Source organism: Oryzias latipes, chromosome 4 (assembly GCF_053564925.1).
Source record: "Oryzias latipes strain Hd-rR chromosome 4, Olatipes_Hd-rR_3.1".
Taxonomy (NCBI): domain Eukaryota; kingdom Metazoa; phylum Chordata; class Actinopteri; order Beloniformes; family Adrianichthyidae; genus Oryzias; species Oryzias latipes.
In genome coordinates, this window is record NC_136240.1 from 27,040,336 (window position 1) to 27,059,569 (window position 19,234).

The following is a 19,234-nucleotide window of genomic DNA, read 5'->3' on the forward strand; positions in this document are numbered from 1 at the left end:
GGACACACTGTAAGCACTTTGAGCGTCTGGAATCCAATCCATTATTATGATTATTATTACAAAATATAAAGGAAAACCAATTTTCCTGCTTATAACTCTTTAAGAATAATCTATTTTGGGAGTTATTTTAAGCAAATTACAAATAAATGAAATCAGAGAGATAATTTATAAAAAATTTAATATAAGTTTGATATGTGATTTATTTTTTGAAATGTATTTTTTGTTTGAGTTTTTTAACCTTAAAAATTCAGCTAAACGGATCAAGAAGATAAACATTCCCTGAAAATGAGCATAAAGCAATCAATGAACAGAAAATGGAACCAACGAACTTAAAGGTTTACAAAAACACATTCTGGACAAGATCATTTATTTTAAAAAAAGTCTAAGTTTTTTTGTAACTTGCAAGAACATTTTTCAAAATTGATTTGTAATAATTTGTAAACTTAAAGTTTTGAGACAGAAAAACTCTGTTGTTTACCATTTTATGTTGGTCAAACCTCAAATTAAACTAAAGGAATACCTGATCCAAACTTGGGCTTCAACATTTCACTGAATTTTGCAGAAATAAAGCAGATTTGTCTAAATGTCTCTGACAATTATTACTAAACCTCAGGAGATATGTAATCTGTTTGTTGTCTGCTGGAATTCTCGGCTTCCTTTACACTTTCTGTGCAGTTTTCAGGTCCCTGAATGCAGCACTGAGTGCTTCACCTTCCAGCTCAGAACTGTATGATGCTGGATGCTGCTGCTGCACTTTAAAGTCAAAATAATGTAGCTTTGCATGAAACATAAAATATAGTGAAAACAATGTGATGGAGTTAGTGCCTTCTTAGAGAAGATTTAAAAATTTGGGAAAAAAAGAATATCAGTGTTTGGGGACAACTGTTTGAGAAAAAGAGCTATTACTCAGTCAGTGTATTTGTCAGAATGACCATTCTTGATCTGCTACCTACCTGTTTTTAAATTGTTCTTGCTCGTTTTTTTTTTTCTTGATTATTTTATTTCCATATTGCAAGTTATTCAATTTATAAACTGACCAATAAGTTGCCTCAATAATTGGTGACAGTGGTTGTCATAAAAACAATAACTAACTTGGACCAATCACTGCTTACTTACCCAAAGCATCTTGACTGTTTTGTTTAGAAAAATGCGTCAATGTGCTCAGGTTAGAAATAATCTACTGCATTCTTTTCATTCTTGTCCTTGATGTGCCTGCTGAAACACGGAATGCTGTTGATGTCTGTTTCCTCAAAGTCTCAAATCCGTCACAGATGCATAAAGCATCTGCATGCAATTATGTGAACATTGCTGCGAACCATCAATAAATCCTTATTTGTTTTACTGGCAAAGAAAAACAGTCATTTCTTTACTTACTAAAACCAGACTTTATGTTTTAAGACATTTTATTTGTTTATTTTATTATTTCCACAAGGCTTCCATAAATCAATGTAACTTCACAATTTAAAAAGCACTTTTCTGAGATGAGTTAGGTGTTGCTACGACAACCGCATCCTCCCGCAGAAGGTCGGATTCCTTTATTGTGAGAGGGAAAGGCACATGGAGGCGACATGGAGGTAATGAACTCAGCAATTCTGTGCATTTTTCTTCTTTGACATCTTAAAAATCTATATTCATTTTTGAGTTTTTTATGCTCATATAAAAAGAAAGAATTTAGAGGCATCCCTTCGACAGACTGCGACCTGTTTAGGGTGTACCCTGCCTTCGCCCAACAGTAGCTGGGACGGGCACCAGCAACCCCTTGACCCTAAAAGGGACAACAGGTTAAGGAGATGGATGAATGGAATTTAGAGGCATTTAAAACACTCAGCTTTAAAAATTTGATTACAGTTGCAGTTAGCTCCGAATGAGCCAAGTTTCTATTATTTTTTTTTTGCTCATAAGTCATTTTAAAGCAGGATTCGATCAGGTTCCCCTACTGATAAAATTCTTAAAACTCTGTGTTTTAGGCTGCTTTAGACGTTCTCCCGACCTCCTGGGTGACCTATTGACCTCTATGTGTTTACATGCTTTAATAAAGCTGCAGAATAAATTTATAAGACAGAAAAGTGAGGCGTGGCTGAACTGTAAGATTTTCTCTGAAAGCTTACATCAGAATCTTCATTTAAACATTTTGGGAGGTTTGGTTTGTTTCTGTTTGTGTATCTGAAGCTGCAAGATTTAAACAAAGACCAGAGGTCCTGATGGTTTTCATGCATCCTTAGGCCTATGAAAAAAAATTCTCACGCCGGGATCGATTAAATGATCAAACAGAATAATAAATTGGTTTGTTATTTCAACTCTGCAGACACTCATCATAACTCCCGTCTTTATCCCCAACTGCAAACCTCAAATCAACTTCCGTCAGAGATAATCAAGTGTTCCACTTATAGGCATAACATAAAAAAGACAACGTTCTTCATCTGTGTTGTCAGGAACATCCAGGAAAAAAGAAAGCAGTAATGTTTGTTAAAAGTGTGACAGAGCAGAGCAATGGATACGTATGCTTCGTATATGCTGGTGTATAAATTAGTTACTTTTTTCATGCATACTTTTTTTTAAATGTTATATGAAGCTCTCCTGATGTAAATCCCTGGAGATCTGTCACTCCACCTGGGCAGATGCATTTGGGTAAAGATGCACAGGCTGCTCCACCTCAATCACCTCCATCACCAGGTTACGGATCTCTTTGACGCTGCCCAGAGCCTTCGCTTTGGTGTCGTCTGGGGATATCGTGGTATCAGCCGCCTGATGCAAACTTGCCACTTTTATGCTGTTTTCAGCTACAACCGTGGCCTCGGTATGTGAGGAAGCCGGCGGCTTGGTGGCCTCTGAGAGGTCAGAGGTCGTTGAGGCTTTTACGTCTGCTATAGATTGACTGTCCTTCACTTCCACATCCCTGCTCACCCCTTCCTCCGGGGCTTGGGAGGGAGAGTCTTCAGCTTCAGCTTTGGCCTTGTCTGAGCTTGCAGGAGGGTCGGCCACCTCCAAGGTGTCAGAGGCTGTTGAGACATCGTCAGTGGACTCTGGATCAGAGCGGGTCGACTCGCTTCCAACAGACACGTCCAGAGAATTAGGGTCTGAGATGGCACCCGACTCAGCTTTTTCCACTTGCAGTTGTAGAGCAACGTTTTCAGCATCTGCTCCACTAGGTGGCGCCTCTAACTTATCTTTCGAGCTTTCACTTTGGTTTGTCTTCTCATTGCTGGCTGAAGACAGGGATCTGTGTTCTTTAGCTGGAGGGCTCACATCTTTTGGTTCTGCTGCAACAGGTTCTGATAGAGTAACGGGTTCTTGACTGTGTTCTTGCTCAGCTGCTGTTTGAGCGTCTTTGGTTGGAGCAGAAATCTCTGCCTTCTGGTTTTGAGTCTTAATTCGAGGACTTTCTACTGAAGCAGAAGTTTGAAGTTCATCAGTTTTCCCAGACTCCACCTGTCCTCCACCTCTTGTGAATGGCTCCCCCTCCTTCTCCTGACCAGCAGCCACTTGCTCCAACTTCTCTGATGGAGCTTTAGCTGCATTGTTGAGTAGCACCTCCTTTTTAAGTGGGCTGGGAGGCAAGCCGTTGGCCACCAGAGGAGACAGAGCCGTGGTCTGTTTGTTGGAAGTCTGCGACAGTTCAGGGCTGTCAAGGGTGGAGGTGGAAGAGAGGCTGGAGCGGCTGAACTGCCTGGCCAGGTCGCTCTCTGTGAGCAGGTTGTGCTTCTTGAGGTCGGCCGCCTCCTTCACCACTGCGGGAGAGAAAACAGGAAGGGATAAAAGTGACTAAAGGCTCGGCGTGGGTTTGCCGTCTCTGCCGCGTCCATCTGTACCTTTAGAGGCCTCCGCATCCAGGATCTGCATGAGGATTTTCTCATAGACGTTCTCAACGTGGATGAAGTCGGTGTAGTCAGAGTAAATGGTTTGTTCCAGACCCCGAAGCTCCTGTTGACAAATAAAGAAACAAAGTTCAAACGTCCTCCTATGTCGGTGTCCAGACTCTTTGTGAGGGAATGGAGGCTCACTTCTTTGCAGGTGGGAGCCAGGTTTCTCTTGATGAACGGCAGCGTGATGGAAACCAGAGCGTCCTGGAAGATCCTCTGCCTCACTGTGCTGCTGTCATAGTCGAATTGCTGCAGAAAGACTTTTGTTAAGATGGATTTCACCTCAGATATAAAATAGCTGCACAATCTTTCACCGTTTTGAATTTTTTTACGATGACAGAAAAACAGTCATTACAAGTGTATTGGGGTCAGAGGTTGACCTTAGTATGACAAGCATTCTGGAAAAGAGTAGAGCACAAATCTAACGTTCAAATGAAAGTAACTAATTCTTTTCAGACCACAGTATCCTCTTCAAAATAAGTTAAAGTTAACAAAGTAAAAATTCACTATGTTTTTGGAAATACAAAAACTTGCATACACACATTCTTTGGTCAAAAAAAGGAAAGAATTATGTGGATTGTCCCTTTGTGAAGGCAGCTATCATGAACCCCAGTTTACCATATTAGCAGCTCAGTAATCTTTGCCTGTACACTTGAATTCAAGTCCGTCTGCAACTTGAACAGATTCTATTCTGATTGGAAGTGTTACAAACTCACCTTAAGGACTCTGTGTTTGGCCTTTTCGATGGCGCTGCCGGCATCATTGTGGTGTACCTGAATGGCGTTGTTGAGCAGCAGCTCAAATGTGTAAATGGCATTCTGCATCAGCTGCATAGAGACAGACGCAGAAGACACTCCTTTAAGACAGTGATCCCTGAGATTGTTTGAGGACTTTCTACTGAAGCAGAATTTGAAATTCATCAGTTTTCTCAGACAGTCTTGTTTGATAAGCCTTTTTTATTTCTCTTCGACTGGGCCCCACTTATGCAGAGTGTGGTGATGGAACCCATTGTGTGATGTTGGGGCATGAGGATGCCAGGTCTTTATATTTTCATTTTACTTGCATCAAAGTTTTTTTAATCGTCTTAGATTAATAAGCTTCCTAATGAATCTTGACAACTTTTTCCAAACCTGCATTTTCCTTTTTTTGTCACAGCAGTCCTGAACTGCAAAATGATGACATCACAGCAGGCAAAACTGTCACAAAAAAAAATATCAATGGGACCCAAACGTCTAATGGGACTCCAAAAGAGTCCATTAACGAAATCCCGTCTGGGATTTCCAAAGATGGTTTTGAAACTATTATGGGATGGCCACAGGAACTCCAGCTTGGTGGCCATTTTGTAGCAAAGTATGAAATTTGTCAATTTTCGTATTTTGCCACACTACGGTTAAAGCAAACATTTTTTTGGGTGATCTTCACAAAATTTAAGTCTACAACCACAACCAAAGGTTTGTAGACCTTTGACCTAAGGGTTTTCATTCTATCGCCTTAAATTACTTGAGCATCTTTTTGGAGAAAAACGTAGGAACTAGAAGTTGTAGATTTTGAATGGCGTTGACATAACAAGCGCACAAAACTTGTATGTCCTTGTTTTATACATGAGTTCATGGCTCAATCTGAAAGAAAAGAGATAACATACAATACAAACATATTAGCAAGGTCGCGTGATTAACAAAAACCTCCATTGCAAAGGAAATAATAAAACCCTTTTTTGCTGATTCTTCTAAAACGTACACAGACCTGCTCATCACCCCCAGGTGACCCAAACATAAATGGTTGCAATGGAGATAGAAACAAACAGAAAGGCCGCCATTTTGGGAAAAAGTAGGGTTTTTTTCATGAATTTGAGCTCATACAACGCCACCTTCGCTTTAATTTTTTTTTTCTGCATTTTTCTGTGCGAGTAAAAACAATGGCTTGGAAGTAAAAGTGGTTTAATGTTGATTTGCGAGGTTATATGTGCTTAAAAGTAAAAACCTCTTTTGATTTTATAGCAGCCAATGGTTCTCATTTCTATTCACAAATGACTAGCTGACCTGTTGCAGGTCGATCTGAGCGCTCTGTATCATCCCTTTGACGTTGGAGAAACCAAATCTCTCCTTCAGTTGCTGCAGCTCATCCTCCAGGGAGGCGATCTTCTGGTAGCAGTTCACCAGGTTTGGTCTCGACATGTTATTCAGAGCCTGTAAGGAAGATAAAAATAAAACATCATTCTGGATTCACAGACAGAAACCCTTTGAGGTGCATGTTTCCTCACATTTGAAAACTCAAGAGAAACCCACCTTCTTAATATGCTCATCAGCTACGCTGTCCAGGGCAATCTGACACACCTGGTCCATCATGGTCTCCATAAGCCGCCGTCCTTCTAGAAAGCCTAAGCTGATTGGTTTCATCAGTTCCTCCAGAGCTGAGCCCAGGTATGGCTGGATGGACTCGGAGCACAGCTTCTCTGCTGGTTCTGAAACTTTAGCTGGAAGAACAATCTGCATCAGCTGCATCCTCCAGCTTCTTTGCTTCACCATCAAGTCTCCCAGAACCTGTAGATACCTCGGATTTTCTCCTCCAGCTGCTTTCTGGAGTTTAGGATCTGGTCCATGTCAGAGTGGATCAGCACCTCCTGCTTCCGGACCGAGACTCGACATTCCTCCTTCATTCCTGACAGATTCTGCAGCAAATGCTCCTGGACCAGAATGTATGCAGCCTCCAATGTCTGAGAAAGATCAGGATGGGTCATTTAATCCCCCTAAATAAAGTTTAACGCATGTTCTTGTAGCTTTGATTCATTCTGTGGAGACAAAGGGACTCACAGTAAACCAAACTCTCTTCTTCTCGCTCTTCTTGGCTTTGAGGCGAGGCAGCATATCTTTCTCCAGAGACGGCAGCAGCTGCTCCATCACCTGGTTGGCCATCACCTGAACCCAGACACACAATGCAATCTGTTACCATCACACACTCATTTTCATTCAAATCTATGTATTCATAAAGCAGAAGTGCACAACTAATGTTCTTTCAAGACCCAACACAAAAAACATCAAGCCAAGCTTACATTTATTTGCAATTGTTATAATCTAGTTTATGGAGAGAAAAAAAGTTCTTCTTAGATCTAAAACAGTCTAGCAACTGTTTGCTGCTGTCAACAAACTAGATCTCAAATCACACAAGTCCAATTGGTGCTAAATTTGTGTTTTTTGTTTGTTTTGATGAAATATCTGATATGAAAGAGAAAAAGGAAGATCCTTGCATTCATAGAGCTTGACCTGAGCTTTGTAACCGACACCCCACCTGATAGATATGACAACATTGTAAAACTCCAAATGTGTGACTCCACTTACAGCCACGTCAGGCAGATTGTAAACATGTCATTCTGAACAACACGAAATACACATGGAAGCATCAAAAACCGTACAAACACAAGTCCAGAATCTTCAAATCAGGCCAGTGAGTTCATTTCTGCAGAAAGTGTTTCTATAACAGCAGCAAACTGCATTCTATAGTAACATGAGGTTATTGCATGAACGATTTTGACGAGTTGGTCAGCAGAATTGTCTCTGATTTAATTGTAGTCTTTGTTTTTACTGTTGGGATTGTAAAGCATTGTGAGATTGGATAATACCCTATCAAAATAAAGCAGGAAAAGTTGAATGTTTCCTTTGCTGATGGAATATCTTCCCTTTTAAACATCCCTTAGAAAAAGTAGTCTATTTAAGTGAACTACAAGTATACTTAGTCTACACTAAATACTTGAATACTTGAAGTTTACTTTTTAGATACTATCTGTATATTATAAGCTTGAAATGTTCCAATTTAGTCAAAAGAAATATTCATTTAGTATACTTCCCACCACACGTACATGGTCTGAAGCAGACTGGCTATACTTATACTCAAGTGTACTTAATAAAATAAACTTCAAGTTTAGTACTTTTTGCCAAGGGAATTTCAGAAATTGATTATTTAAACTGACTGATTAATTTTCAACCAGTTGTAAGGAACTTTATTTTAAAATCGATATTCCAACGTTCATTTGAAATCATCAGAACAATCACAGGGATCAAATGTGGTACAAAAGATGCTAAAGTAATTTGGACTTGTTTTATTTATTTATTTAGAATCCAGGCTAGATAGAGACTTGTCACATGCTGATGGAGCACACAGGACAGGAGAAAGGTTCTCGTCTCTCTCAGAAGGCCACTTCACGATCAGCAGAAGGCAGTTCATGAAGGAAAATAACCATCAGTAGGTCAAGCAGCAGTCATCAATATCTGTTTTTAGCTTTCCCCTCACGTACTGCACTTTGCTGTCGATGTTTCTGTACTTGCAGGATTCTACAGCTGACGTGCAGAGAGTGCAAACACCTATACTCACTGTGGAAAAGTCCGGAAAACATAAGAAGGTTTGTAAAATGCTAAATGAAAATGATTTACCTATCAAATACTCATTTGTATTTTTATGTCCTGCAGCAGTCCTGGACATCAAGGACTAGATTTTTTTTGAAACTCTTCTTTCTTACTGCGCCTTTAAGCAAAGATTTCACCCCGCCACATGCTCATCAACTTTTGTGCGAGTGATCTTCAGGAATTTTAACGCACATGCCACCAGATTAAGTCTACACCCACCACGACCAAAGTTGAAAAAAAACTTCACATTTCCACCAAACAAAGTAGTCTAAATGATAAAAGCTGTTTTACTCAAAGCTAAAGTTAAATGCCCCTAAAACATTTTGCCCCCAATCGTGATACATTTTTCAAACAGACAGAGATTAATGGATCTTTTAAAAATTGTATTGATATTTAATCTCCTGTTTATGTAACTGCAGCACTTGATTGCTGGAGTAGTTACAGAACCAAACCATGCAGCAACATAAAACACAGGCATGCTTCCTGTCAGCGGCATGACCTCACAAGCTGTACTTGCTGATGGACGTCGCTGCTGCTCCGCTCATAAAAGCGGCTGAAAGCATTTGTGTTGTTTCTGCTGGCAGCATTGTGGTGATTCCAGCCATTTCTCTGCTCTTACGTGTGGGTTTTTTTCACAGCAACAGGAACTGCTTCGGCTCACAAGCTGAATCAGATTTTTAGTAGACTCGCACTTCCTTGAAATTTGAATGCACAATGTGAGTGAGAAGCAACAACTGCACAATGGATAAGTTTAAGAGGCGAAGTGGGTGGATTCCCGCTCTGCTGGAGAGGAAAACACAGCAGGAAGCTGAACAAACAACACACAAATGAAAGAACCTGAGACTGCAGATGGAGGTAAGGAAAAAACAAACAGATGCTTCTCTGCTCTTAAACAGCCGACAAGAAGTGTGCTCATTTTTTTAAGCTTTTTAAATCTTTTGAAGTTTGTTTCAGACCAGCCCTATAATGTATGCAAACGTTTCCTTTCTGTTTCAGTCTCAGGAAAAGAAAAAGTTGAGTTGAGTGAAAGATTTCATCATCTTCTCCTCTTCATCATTTCTGCTCAGACTTTTCTTCTTCGTTGTTTTCAACCACATGAAGCTAACGTGTGAGCGCTGGTAGTTTTATCCCTCCATCCATTTTCTTAACCCACTAGATGCCTTTCAGGATCATAGGGTTGCTGGAGCCCGTCCTAGCTACTGTTAGGCAATGGTAGACAGGTTGCCAGTCTGTCGCAGGGCACACAATCAGTCAAATAAGCACTTCTAAGGACAATTTGGAGTAATCAATGAACCTATGTAGCATGTCTTTGGACTGTGGGAGGAGAAAACATGCAAAGTCCACACAGAAAAGTCCCAACCGGGATTCAAAACCAGGGCCTTCTTACAGTGAGGCGAGAGTGCTAACCACTGCTTCACCGTGGTGCCCTGGTTAATTTTATATTTTGGCAAATCCATGGCAGACAGAATTCAAACAGAAGGCGGGTTCAGACGTACCCTGACGTCACTTCCTATTAGCATGTCCCACACGTCGTATTTGCCTTTGTCCTGTCTGTAGAGCTGGATGGCTTTGAGGAAGGCCTGAACTTCACATGTCTTCTTCTTCAGAAAATCTGGTAAAAAAAATATACATATATATTTAAAGTCATTGCAGAGACACAACATTTAACAGAGGGATCAAACCCTCAGTTCCTGGTCATGCTCTTGAACGAAGACTGTCATCAGAAGGGGAGTAGGGAAGGAACAGCCTGCAACCGCAGGACATTTTGACAGAGCGCCTGAAGTTACCTTGGTTCTGGTGTCTGATGCAGTCTGACAGGATGGAGATGAAGGTGGCTTGTTTGCCCTGCTGCCTGAAGCAAAAGTACGAGTCCCTCCTGTAGGGGAGACGAAGGTAGACAGGAAACTGACCCGGCATCCCTGACAGAGCCGGCGCGAAATCCTCCTTCACATCTGAATGAAAATGAAAAAAGGAAGGCTTGTTATCACCTCATCTGCACTGATACATGCCTCTCACATTCCCTTACGACACCTTAAACACAAATTATAAAAAAGATTTTATATGATAAACAAAACCTAAATATTATGTGGAAGAGGTCTAACAATTTAAGCTTTACATTTAAAATTACTAATTAAACTTTATTTGATTATTTTTGAATTATTTGACAAGGATAAAAAGTCATGTGGGAGTTCAATGTTACATTTAGTTGTTGCCCTCAGGATAAAACAAAGCTTAAATGGTTGGGAAGTCGTTCCTTTCTGTAGCTGGACTGAAATTATAGTATCCATTGTTGATTCAATAACTTTAAAACACATCTGAGTACCTACATACACATGTATTTCCTCACAACACACTGACTCTTCGTGTTTTTTGCCTCTGATGTTTATCTGCTGCTAGCAAAAGTTGACATGTCTGAACAGGCATAGTGTCAAACGGTCTTCACGTTTTTTTAGAGTCACACATGATGCATGTGAGAGTCAGTCATGACTACTCAATGTCTAATTAAGGGTCTGCTCTTCTTCAGAACAGATTACAAACCTGGGATTTGTTGTCTTTTGAGATTCTTCAAGGTGCTATTGTTCTTAAGCAAAAAAAAGCCTGATTTAGACTGACCAACACACTATCAATGTGCAGATTTTGATTTGAAATAAAGAAACACACACAGTTGAGCAATGTTAGCTCAAGCTACAACTAAAGAAAATTGCATTTCCTGCAAAAACACATGAAAAGGAGGCCAGGAGCTGCAGCTAAACTCGAAATATCTGTAAGTTATATGAAAAGGCCTAAAACAAGACATAACATTTACTAAAATTAACACACAAAAGCTGCCAAGTTAAAAGTTAAATCAGTCAAAAAGAATGTAAGAAATTGCTGTGTATCTAAGACAATGACTAAAAATGCAAGAAAAACTGCAAAAATTGCCTAGATAGTTGTGAATCAAACTGTTATTGCAATCTGAATAAAGATGATAAATTACTGTTAAACATTTATAAACCAAGTATATGTGCAGAAGTGTAAACTTGCTGAATGTTTTTTTAAACTTCTTTATTATTTTCTTACGTTTAAAGATGCTTGTTAACTTTCAAACTAAAAATCAAAGCTGCGCATGGCGTTGTATGGCCAACAGGTGCTACCCATCCCCTCCTGACCCATCACTACTGGCTGAGCAGCCATTACACACCCCTCACTGTCCCCTGCTGCACCCTGGTCAGAGCTCCAGTTTTTATCATGAAAACCAACCTTTTTTTTTTTAATGGTGGCTTTTCTCTTAATTTTATTTCCATAGCAACCATATTATTTTTTTGGTCCCCTGGGGTGATGAACAGGTAAGTTTTATAAGAATCCACAAAACTAAAGTTTTAGATTTCCCCTGCAACTGAGGTTCTTGCAATACAGGGCTGCAGCAGACCCAAAATAATACAAAAAATCTCCCCAAGCAGCAAAATGATTTGATAACAGAGTGAGTAAAATTGCGATTGTATGCGAGTTAGCTTTTGTCGGCATTGCTTCCTGTTCATAAACGTTCATATATTGGTTTGACTCACTGTTGTCGTCAGGAAAGCATTTGTCCACCATGGCCATGTACTTCTCCTCTGTGGTCAGAACGGTGCCTCCTGTTGGCAGTAGCTTGTAGCAAGGAGGACCCCCTTTTAGAAAAGACTAAAAACATGATGGGCAACATGAAGTTTCTCCGTTGTGGTTTTAAATAAGGTCCTTCTTGTGTTGGCCCTCACCTCCAGGCTGTCGTGACACTCCAGGGAGTAGTTGGCTCTCACCACCACGTACCTTTCCTTCCATTTTCTGCTGTCATCAAAGTAAAGGATGGCGTCTTCATACAGCACCTTACTGTCCTCAGGAGCTGCCTGGCAAAGATAAATTATTGGGCTTTAAAGATGAAAATGGGAAGAAATCGAGCTGTGAAACCATTCATTTTAAATATGTCTATGAAGACTCTCATTCATCCAGGTTGGATAGCAGTCTGACTCCTCCCCCATGAGCGCATATATATACCAGCTCTTTTACCAGCTAAGTCAGAATTGACAAAGCCTTTTGGATAAGAGTTGAAACGTCTTCTAACTTTAAAAACTAAGATGACAGCCCCTAAACCTACTGCTATGACGTTCATTGCGACCACCTCAAGGGACATCTTGAAAATGGGACATACGATTGTCGTGTGTGTGGTAAATGTATCGTGAAGTATTTGTAAGGTTAATTGAAGTCAGATCCACTTATGCCTACTTCACCCTTGCATGTTGTTTAGGTCTTTGCTACGACCTGTCGTCTGCAGCATGTCTGCAGAAAATAATGTACCATTTTCACAGTACGGAATCACCTAGCGGTCTACGACCTGCCAGGCACCATACAGGTTTGCCCATTTTTTGAGTGTAGAGCGCCCATACCCACTCGTAAGTTGTGACTAAAGGCTGATTTCCACTGGTTCATCTGGGATACAAAAAAATAGAATGTTCATTAATCATTCGGACTGTTTACATCGCCTCTGACATCCGTCTCTCTGGAATGTAGAAATGGGAAGTAGGTCTGAATTTCAAAATTAAGATTTACTTTGTACTTTTAAAATAAAACTTTATACTTTTTTTAAGGTGGTGTGCCCACTTGATAATGCACGTTAACACTGCGGATGACATTGTCCTCGATTTACGCCATGGACGCCAAAGGTTTAATTTTGGAAGTATAAAAACATAACATCATATGACCAAAAAGACATGCATTTTTCAAGGACTCAGTGAGGAAAGAGAGGGCATGGGGCCTGATATTTGGCAAAGTTTTGGATGTTGATGACACGAGGGTGGCAGGACAAACCATTCCTCCCGGAGCCAGGATGGAGGGGGGACGGACCTTAGACACAACGAAGACAATGTAAACAAATTCACGGTCGTGCAACAGAGATGCATCACAGACGGACTAGTGTAAATCCAGGGTGCTTATGTTTCAAATTTTAGGTAGCACTGAGGCAATGACAGGGTGCAACAACAGCAACCTCTTTTCTTTTACAGCACATTCATTATTTTTTCATCACTTGCTGTGTATTGATCTTTTCTGCTCTTGTTTGTTAATCTGGGAGAGCAGAGGAAGTGCTCTCCATCTAACCCCATTAACTTGAATATCCTCATTTGCTGAGCTGAGACTTGTTGGTGTGGTCAGACAAACCCTCTGTTTGAGCAGCTGTGTGGTCTTCTGCTTGTTCTGTTCCAGGTCGTCCTCCACCTTGTTGAACCAGGCCACAGAGAACTGCTTCCTGTAGTACGGACTGAACTCCCTCAGCTCAGCTTCGACCTGATCTGTCATGACACACAAGACACAGAAAACAGTCAAATCTCCATAACTAGAAAGTTTAGTTCTGAAGTTGGTCCTGATGACAGCATACAGAGCATCAGGGAGAAACCTAAGGCATAAGACCTCTACATTAGCTAAATTGATTGAATTCTTTGAAGCATAAAGCAGAGGTTTAAGTGCAGTTGTTGTTGTAAAAATCATTGAAATCCCTTCTGTAACTCTTACCATTCAGTCTAAAGCTTAAAGAATAATTAGCATTATATACAGTATATCCTGGTTAGGAGCAGCCTTTGACCTGGCACATTAAAATTCAGACAGAATAGCTAGCGTGATGACAATAGCATGATCGTAAAGGAGACTCTGCTTGGAACTCATTAGAAAGCTTGGCTGGACATAGGTATGGGCAAGGGGGGGGGGGGGGGGGGGGGCAATACCTACCTAAATGTCATTACCCCCCCCTCCCCCATTGTGATGGCCTGCAAAAAGCCAAACTAAAAAGTACAAAACACACACAAAAAACAAAAACAAACAGAAAACACACAAATGAATGAATATAGGACAAAAAAACATAAGGATGGACAGAAAAACGATCAAATAGGATAGATTCAGCTTCAACAAGGACAAACCACTGTCCTGCTTGTGCTTGTCCCAAGCCCGGTAAATGCAGTGTCAGGAAGAGGATTGAACAGGAAACTTAAAAGATATGGTTAGACAATTATACGATGGAAGCATGGTTTTCTAAGCCTTTTAGAGGGAGGGAGGGATATGAAACCCCAAACTCCCAGACTTGCCCTCTCTGATATCCTAACTGCACCCCTTAGTGAGGCTTGCTAAATCTGAGGCTGCTAGAAAGTGTCTAACATTAATAAAGACATGTTTCTTTAAATAATAAAATAAAAAAGCAGCAGATGGGTGTATCAAACAAAACTCTCCCTTTACTTTGTCTTGCCAGTTTTAGAATTGCTGTTTAGGTGAGCAGTCATTACTTCAATCAATATCCCACTTGATTCTTCATTTTTTGGCATTGAGCATGCTATGGGCGACATCAGAAATACCCGTTTCCAACTTTTCAGTTTCTAATTCAGGGAATTTCTCAGAAATCCCCCAATTAGTTGGGTTCTAAGACATGTAAGTCACAAGCATTTTCATGCCAACACTCAGGCCAAAGAAAAGGGATCTTTGGGCCAAGACCAACTGCCCATGAACTTTTCTAAGAGCCATGATTACACCAGGGTGTGTCTGATCAAATGGGTCCCCACAATGAGAAAACACTTGGTAAATTCAGCTGTGGTTGACTTCCCAGCAAAAAGAAATGCACTTAAGAGCGCAAACCTGCAGCAGCTCTTTGATAAAATATACAGTATCCTGCCAATGGATCTACATCAGCTCTCATTCATTTTTTAACCCAACATTTACCATAGAATTTCTATGATTTTTGAGAGACTGAATGATGTAAACTTCTAATTCCCATCAATTGGCTCTTTGTTTTTTGGGTCTAAGTTAGATGCTTCCAAATTTAATCGACTCGCCAGATTCTTGTTCTGTCTGAAGGCTTTACAGTTAAGGCCAACTGCCCCTGTTTGGCTCAAGAACTTCACAAGGTCCAGCACTGAGTCATAACTTTACCCAAATTAATTAAAAAACCTGTACTCTAGCTAGCCTGATCACCAAAATAAAGGTAGAATTTTACACATTGACTGCATATAAGAACTGGATGAAGTAACCCATCATCCCTGGCAGGTATGTGCACACATGTGGCCCAGGGGTGCTTGAGCACCTGCCCTTTTTGAAAAAACTTATGTTGACAATAATTTGTTTACATAAAATAAAGAAGAATTTTATCACTTTCACCTACAGTAACTGAGTATTTATCTAGTAGAGGTTTCATTTAAAATTTTACTTAATTTTCGTATTGTTTAAAGAACAAAAATAAAATAGCTTTTGCTGACGGTTTCCGACTGCCCGTCTAAAATCCTTTGCTCGGGCCCTGGTTCCAATGAGCCAAAGTCCCATAAATTTCTGTTGAGATATAAACAGCTATTATTACTCAGTCATTCAATCTATCAGAAGAACAATTCTTGCTATACTATCTTTTCTTGCTAATTCTATTTTTAAAGATCTTTTTCTGTAGTGAAAGTTATTCAAGTTCTAAACTGACCAATCAGATGCCTCAACAAAAGCATGCGGTCTCACGTTGAATGTTTGAAAAGTTTGATTGACAGGTTCTCCCAAGCCTGCCTTCAAGTGGACTTCCAACAAGCTCACTCCTGATTGGCCAGAGTGTTTGCCATAGAAAAAATGACTCAGACCTACTCGGACCAATCACTGCTTACTCATGACGACTGCTTCTAACATGTTCGTATCTATGTTCGTCACACTCACTCGCTCCAGTTCTCATATACAGTCAATAGTTTTACGTCTTCAACCCTCAGTGGCTGTTTTCCAGCTTCAACTTAAAAAAATAATAATAATTATCACTGACAGCTCCACTGCTGCATCCTGCAACAGAAACTGATAGTTTCAAAATGGAAATTTTGAGCCTGAATAAAGAAGAAGTGAGTGTGTGTCACAACAGCAGCATGGAATTTCACACCAGCATGTCTAGTGTCTTCACTCTGACCTTGACTCTTGCCAAAGCCAAAAAAACGTTTTTTAAGAGAAAAACAACAGACGTCTCTGCACTTGATGAAGGGGCTTCATCTTTCAATGTTCTTCTGAGTGGGTTAACCTAAGGTCAAACATCACTGAATGAAGAGGCAAGGAGAAAATCTTGTCTGCCACAGCTGCTTCCAGCAGGACAAGCCACAAACTAACATAGTAAGCCCTTAAAGTATGGATATTTTTAAAAACGCTGAGTTTGTTACCAGAGATGCAATAAAGATGAGCCGCAACTAACAGATAATCTAATCGGATCACAGAACTTTTAATTAAAAATTAAATATTCAAATTACAAGGAAGGAAAAATAAACCATGAATTAACTGGCCTGATAATGAATAATAAAGTTGTAATTATATTATGTAACACTTAGAAATTAGTTTAAAACTGTCTGTTTTTGGGAAATACATTGTAGACAAATCAAAAAGACTCTTTGTATGTAAATGGATGCTCTTGCATTTGCACCCAAAATCCACCATGGATAGAAGCAATTATCTGTTTGTTTGTTTGTTTGTTTGTTTTTTTCTGTTTCTATTTGTCCTTAATGGTTTGGAAAAAGATTCACATTTCAAGAGTTTTTCATGTTTAGTCTTTTTTAAATTCAAATCTATTTTGGCTCCTGAAAGCCAAGCTGAGGTTCTGCATGAAAGCCTCGACTCATTCTGGATCATCACTCTGTTCTGAGCCAAAGAGGATTTTACGTTCATACTCCTGCCTTGAGGTTTTTGCATAGATCTGCAAAAACAACTTTAAACTCTGAATGGCATTGTGGCTTATTTGGCTGTAAAAGATCAATCCGGCTTCAGAACCAACTGAATCCCTGTCAGGGTCACAATCATCCTTTGATCTCTTTTAAAAGTGTTCCATAGTGGTCTTTTAATTATAATTATGTGATTTTTAGCCAAAGTAAAAAAAACTGTATTGTTTCATAGAAAATAGCCCCCCCCCCCCCTTCCCATCGCCCATAACTGAGTGCTTTTTACAAGCTCTCCCACTAGCTTACAGCCCTTCACAACCCCCAACCTAACATCACCAGTTAAAAAAATGTGGTAAGCAGAGCATAAACTGAAGACACAAATGGATCTAGTAATCTACAAGCGGAGTAGGGAGCTTGTGGCCCCCGCCCACTGTAACCTCACAACTACAATGTACTACAACGATTATTTTTCTTTATTTATGTACTCCATCTTCAGAAAAAATGCCCCAAGAACATGTTAAAAATACCAAAAACACTATTTTTAGTGGGCCTCTTCAAAGTGGGTCTTTATCAGCTTATGCTGCTAACATTTAGTGTTCTTACATGAAAATACCTAAAAATCATAAAAGCACTAATGTGTTTGTTTCTATTTTATTAAAATAATGTTGATAGTGGAACCCAAGATGTTAAGTTGATTAAAAAGCTGAATTAAAGTGAGCTTATCTATCCATTTTTCTAAAAGAGTCCTATTTCCCTTTTTCCTTTCAAACCATGCCCTCAGATTCAGTCTCACACAAGAAGAGGTTTTTGTTTCCCTTTGTGATTCTAGCACCCTGGATAACCACATCAGCAGAGAAAAGATGGCGCTTTAGACAAGAAACCCAAAACTACAACAGGTAATTTCCTCTGAATGATGTCTGGAGACATGCCTGAGCGTGCAGATGTGCCTCACAGGCCGCCTCCGAGCAGTCAGTGTTTATGTCAGGTTTACGGCCGCGTCGTTATCTCTGCGGGAAGTGGCAGCATGTTTTACTGCATGTCCTAAACCTGAATGAAAATGCTCAAAGTCTGGGCGAAACAGGATTTACAGAGCCAAAAAAAAAACATTTTCAGGTCTGTGCACGAAAATAGGTCAGTTTCAACAAGACAACGCCCCAGCATTTAACAAAACCTTCCTAGTTATCTGTTAGAGGTCCTTTAAATGATTTATTTAAATAAGGTTAAAAAAATGTATTAAGTTAGCATGACTAAGTTGCACTAAAAGAAAATTACATTTTAAATTTAAATTAATTAACTATTCTTAAATTATATTAAACAATTAGATTAATTTCCAGGGTTTAAACTCTAGAAGTTTTTTATTTTGATAAAATTCTAAACATAAGAAGAAACTATGCAACAGATATTAATTAATGCCAAGTGTTCATTTTTGAATAAAAAATTGCCTTTTTTTATTTTACAAACCCACATTGTCAATGCAAAAACAATAAATGGCTTTATGATTTGGGACAGGCTTCTTTCAATTATCCCAACGTGGGTTTGGAATCAGTTTATGTTCTGTTTGGGGCCAGAGCTTCCTCCAAAATGTAGTGAGAGTAACTTCACTGAGGGGAGAACAAAAAGAAAAAAAAAGGTTTATGTTTTTTGGTGTTCATGAAAGTTGAATAAATGGGACTAAGAGGATCTTCCAGAGCCATTCAGGGTTAAATCTTGTTCTTTTTCAACATATAGTCAATTTTCTGCAATCTCAGGAGACCTCTTTGTTTTTTCCTCAGTTCTGAACAATAGCCCTCATGAAGGGTAAACCTGTCTCTGATGTCCCTGTTGACCCAGATGAAGTCTTTCTGTGTGCCAACAATCAAATCAGAGTGGATATCCTGCTTCCACTCCTGTTTACTTGGTTTCCATTTTGTGACCTCTAAATCCATTAATACTTTTTTTCCAAGTTGACAATGAATGCTGGCCGGTCCATTAAGAAGCCGCACAATCCAGTAAAACAACATTCCAAACCAAATTATTTGATTTGTGTTGAACTAAGAGTTTAGACGTCGACAAATTTGTTGATTAAAAGTTATTATTGTCAGTATGTTTAAAAAAAAATTAAATTAGATGGAAATTTCCAGCAACAATGAACCAAACCACACATTTTCCTCTGTTGAAAACAACAAATCTGACCCTCAACGTGGGGTGCAGAGCCCCACCCAGACGGTGGTGAGAGCGAATTACTGTGAAGAAAATAAACATTTAATCTTAACTTTAAAAATCAGTAACCTTTTTGTGTATAACACCTTTATAGTGAATTGGAAAACCTGAAATTTCAAACAAAATAAAT

The 19,234-nt window shown here is 39.6% G+C and overlaps 1 protein-coding gene across 1 annotated transcript in view; it reads right to left on the reverse strand.

Moving 5' to 3' along the window:
* Positions 1 to 1,385: 1,385 nt before the first annotated feature.
* Positions 1,386 to 19,234, reverse strand: part of niban1a (niban apoptosis regulator 1a) — a 29,846-nt gene continuing 11,997 nt past the window's right edge. The window contains exons 2-14 of the mRNA XM_004068241.5: positions 13,427 to 13,557; positions 11,992 to 12,120; positions 11,803 to 11,917; positions 10,045 to 10,209; positions 9,754 to 9,869; positions 6,671 to 6,775; positions 6,411 to 6,573; positions 6,146 to 6,333; positions 5,900 to 6,046; positions 4,577 to 4,687; positions 4,002 to 4,109; positions 3,810 to 3,921; positions 1,386 to 3,728 (exon numbers count right to left, since the gene is read on the reverse strand). Of these exons, the coding sequence (XP_004068289.1) occupies positions 2,602 to 3,728; positions 3,810 to 3,921; positions 4,002 to 4,109; positions 4,577 to 4,687; positions 5,900 to 6,046; positions 6,146 to 6,333; positions 6,411 to 6,573; positions 6,671 to 6,775; positions 9,754 to 9,869; positions 10,045 to 10,209; positions 11,803 to 11,917; positions 11,992 to 12,120; positions 13,427 to 13,557 (2,717 nt within the window). The 3' untranslated portion in view covers positions 1,386 to 2,601. The remainder of the gene's footprint in view (positions 3,729 to 3,809; positions 3,922 to 4,001; positions 4,110 to 4,576; positions 4,688 to 5,899; positions 6,047 to 6,145; positions 6,334 to 6,410; positions 6,574 to 6,670; positions 6,776 to 9,753; positions 9,870 to 10,044; positions 10,210 to 11,802; positions 11,918 to 11,991; positions 12,121 to 13,426; positions 13,558 to 19,234) is intronic.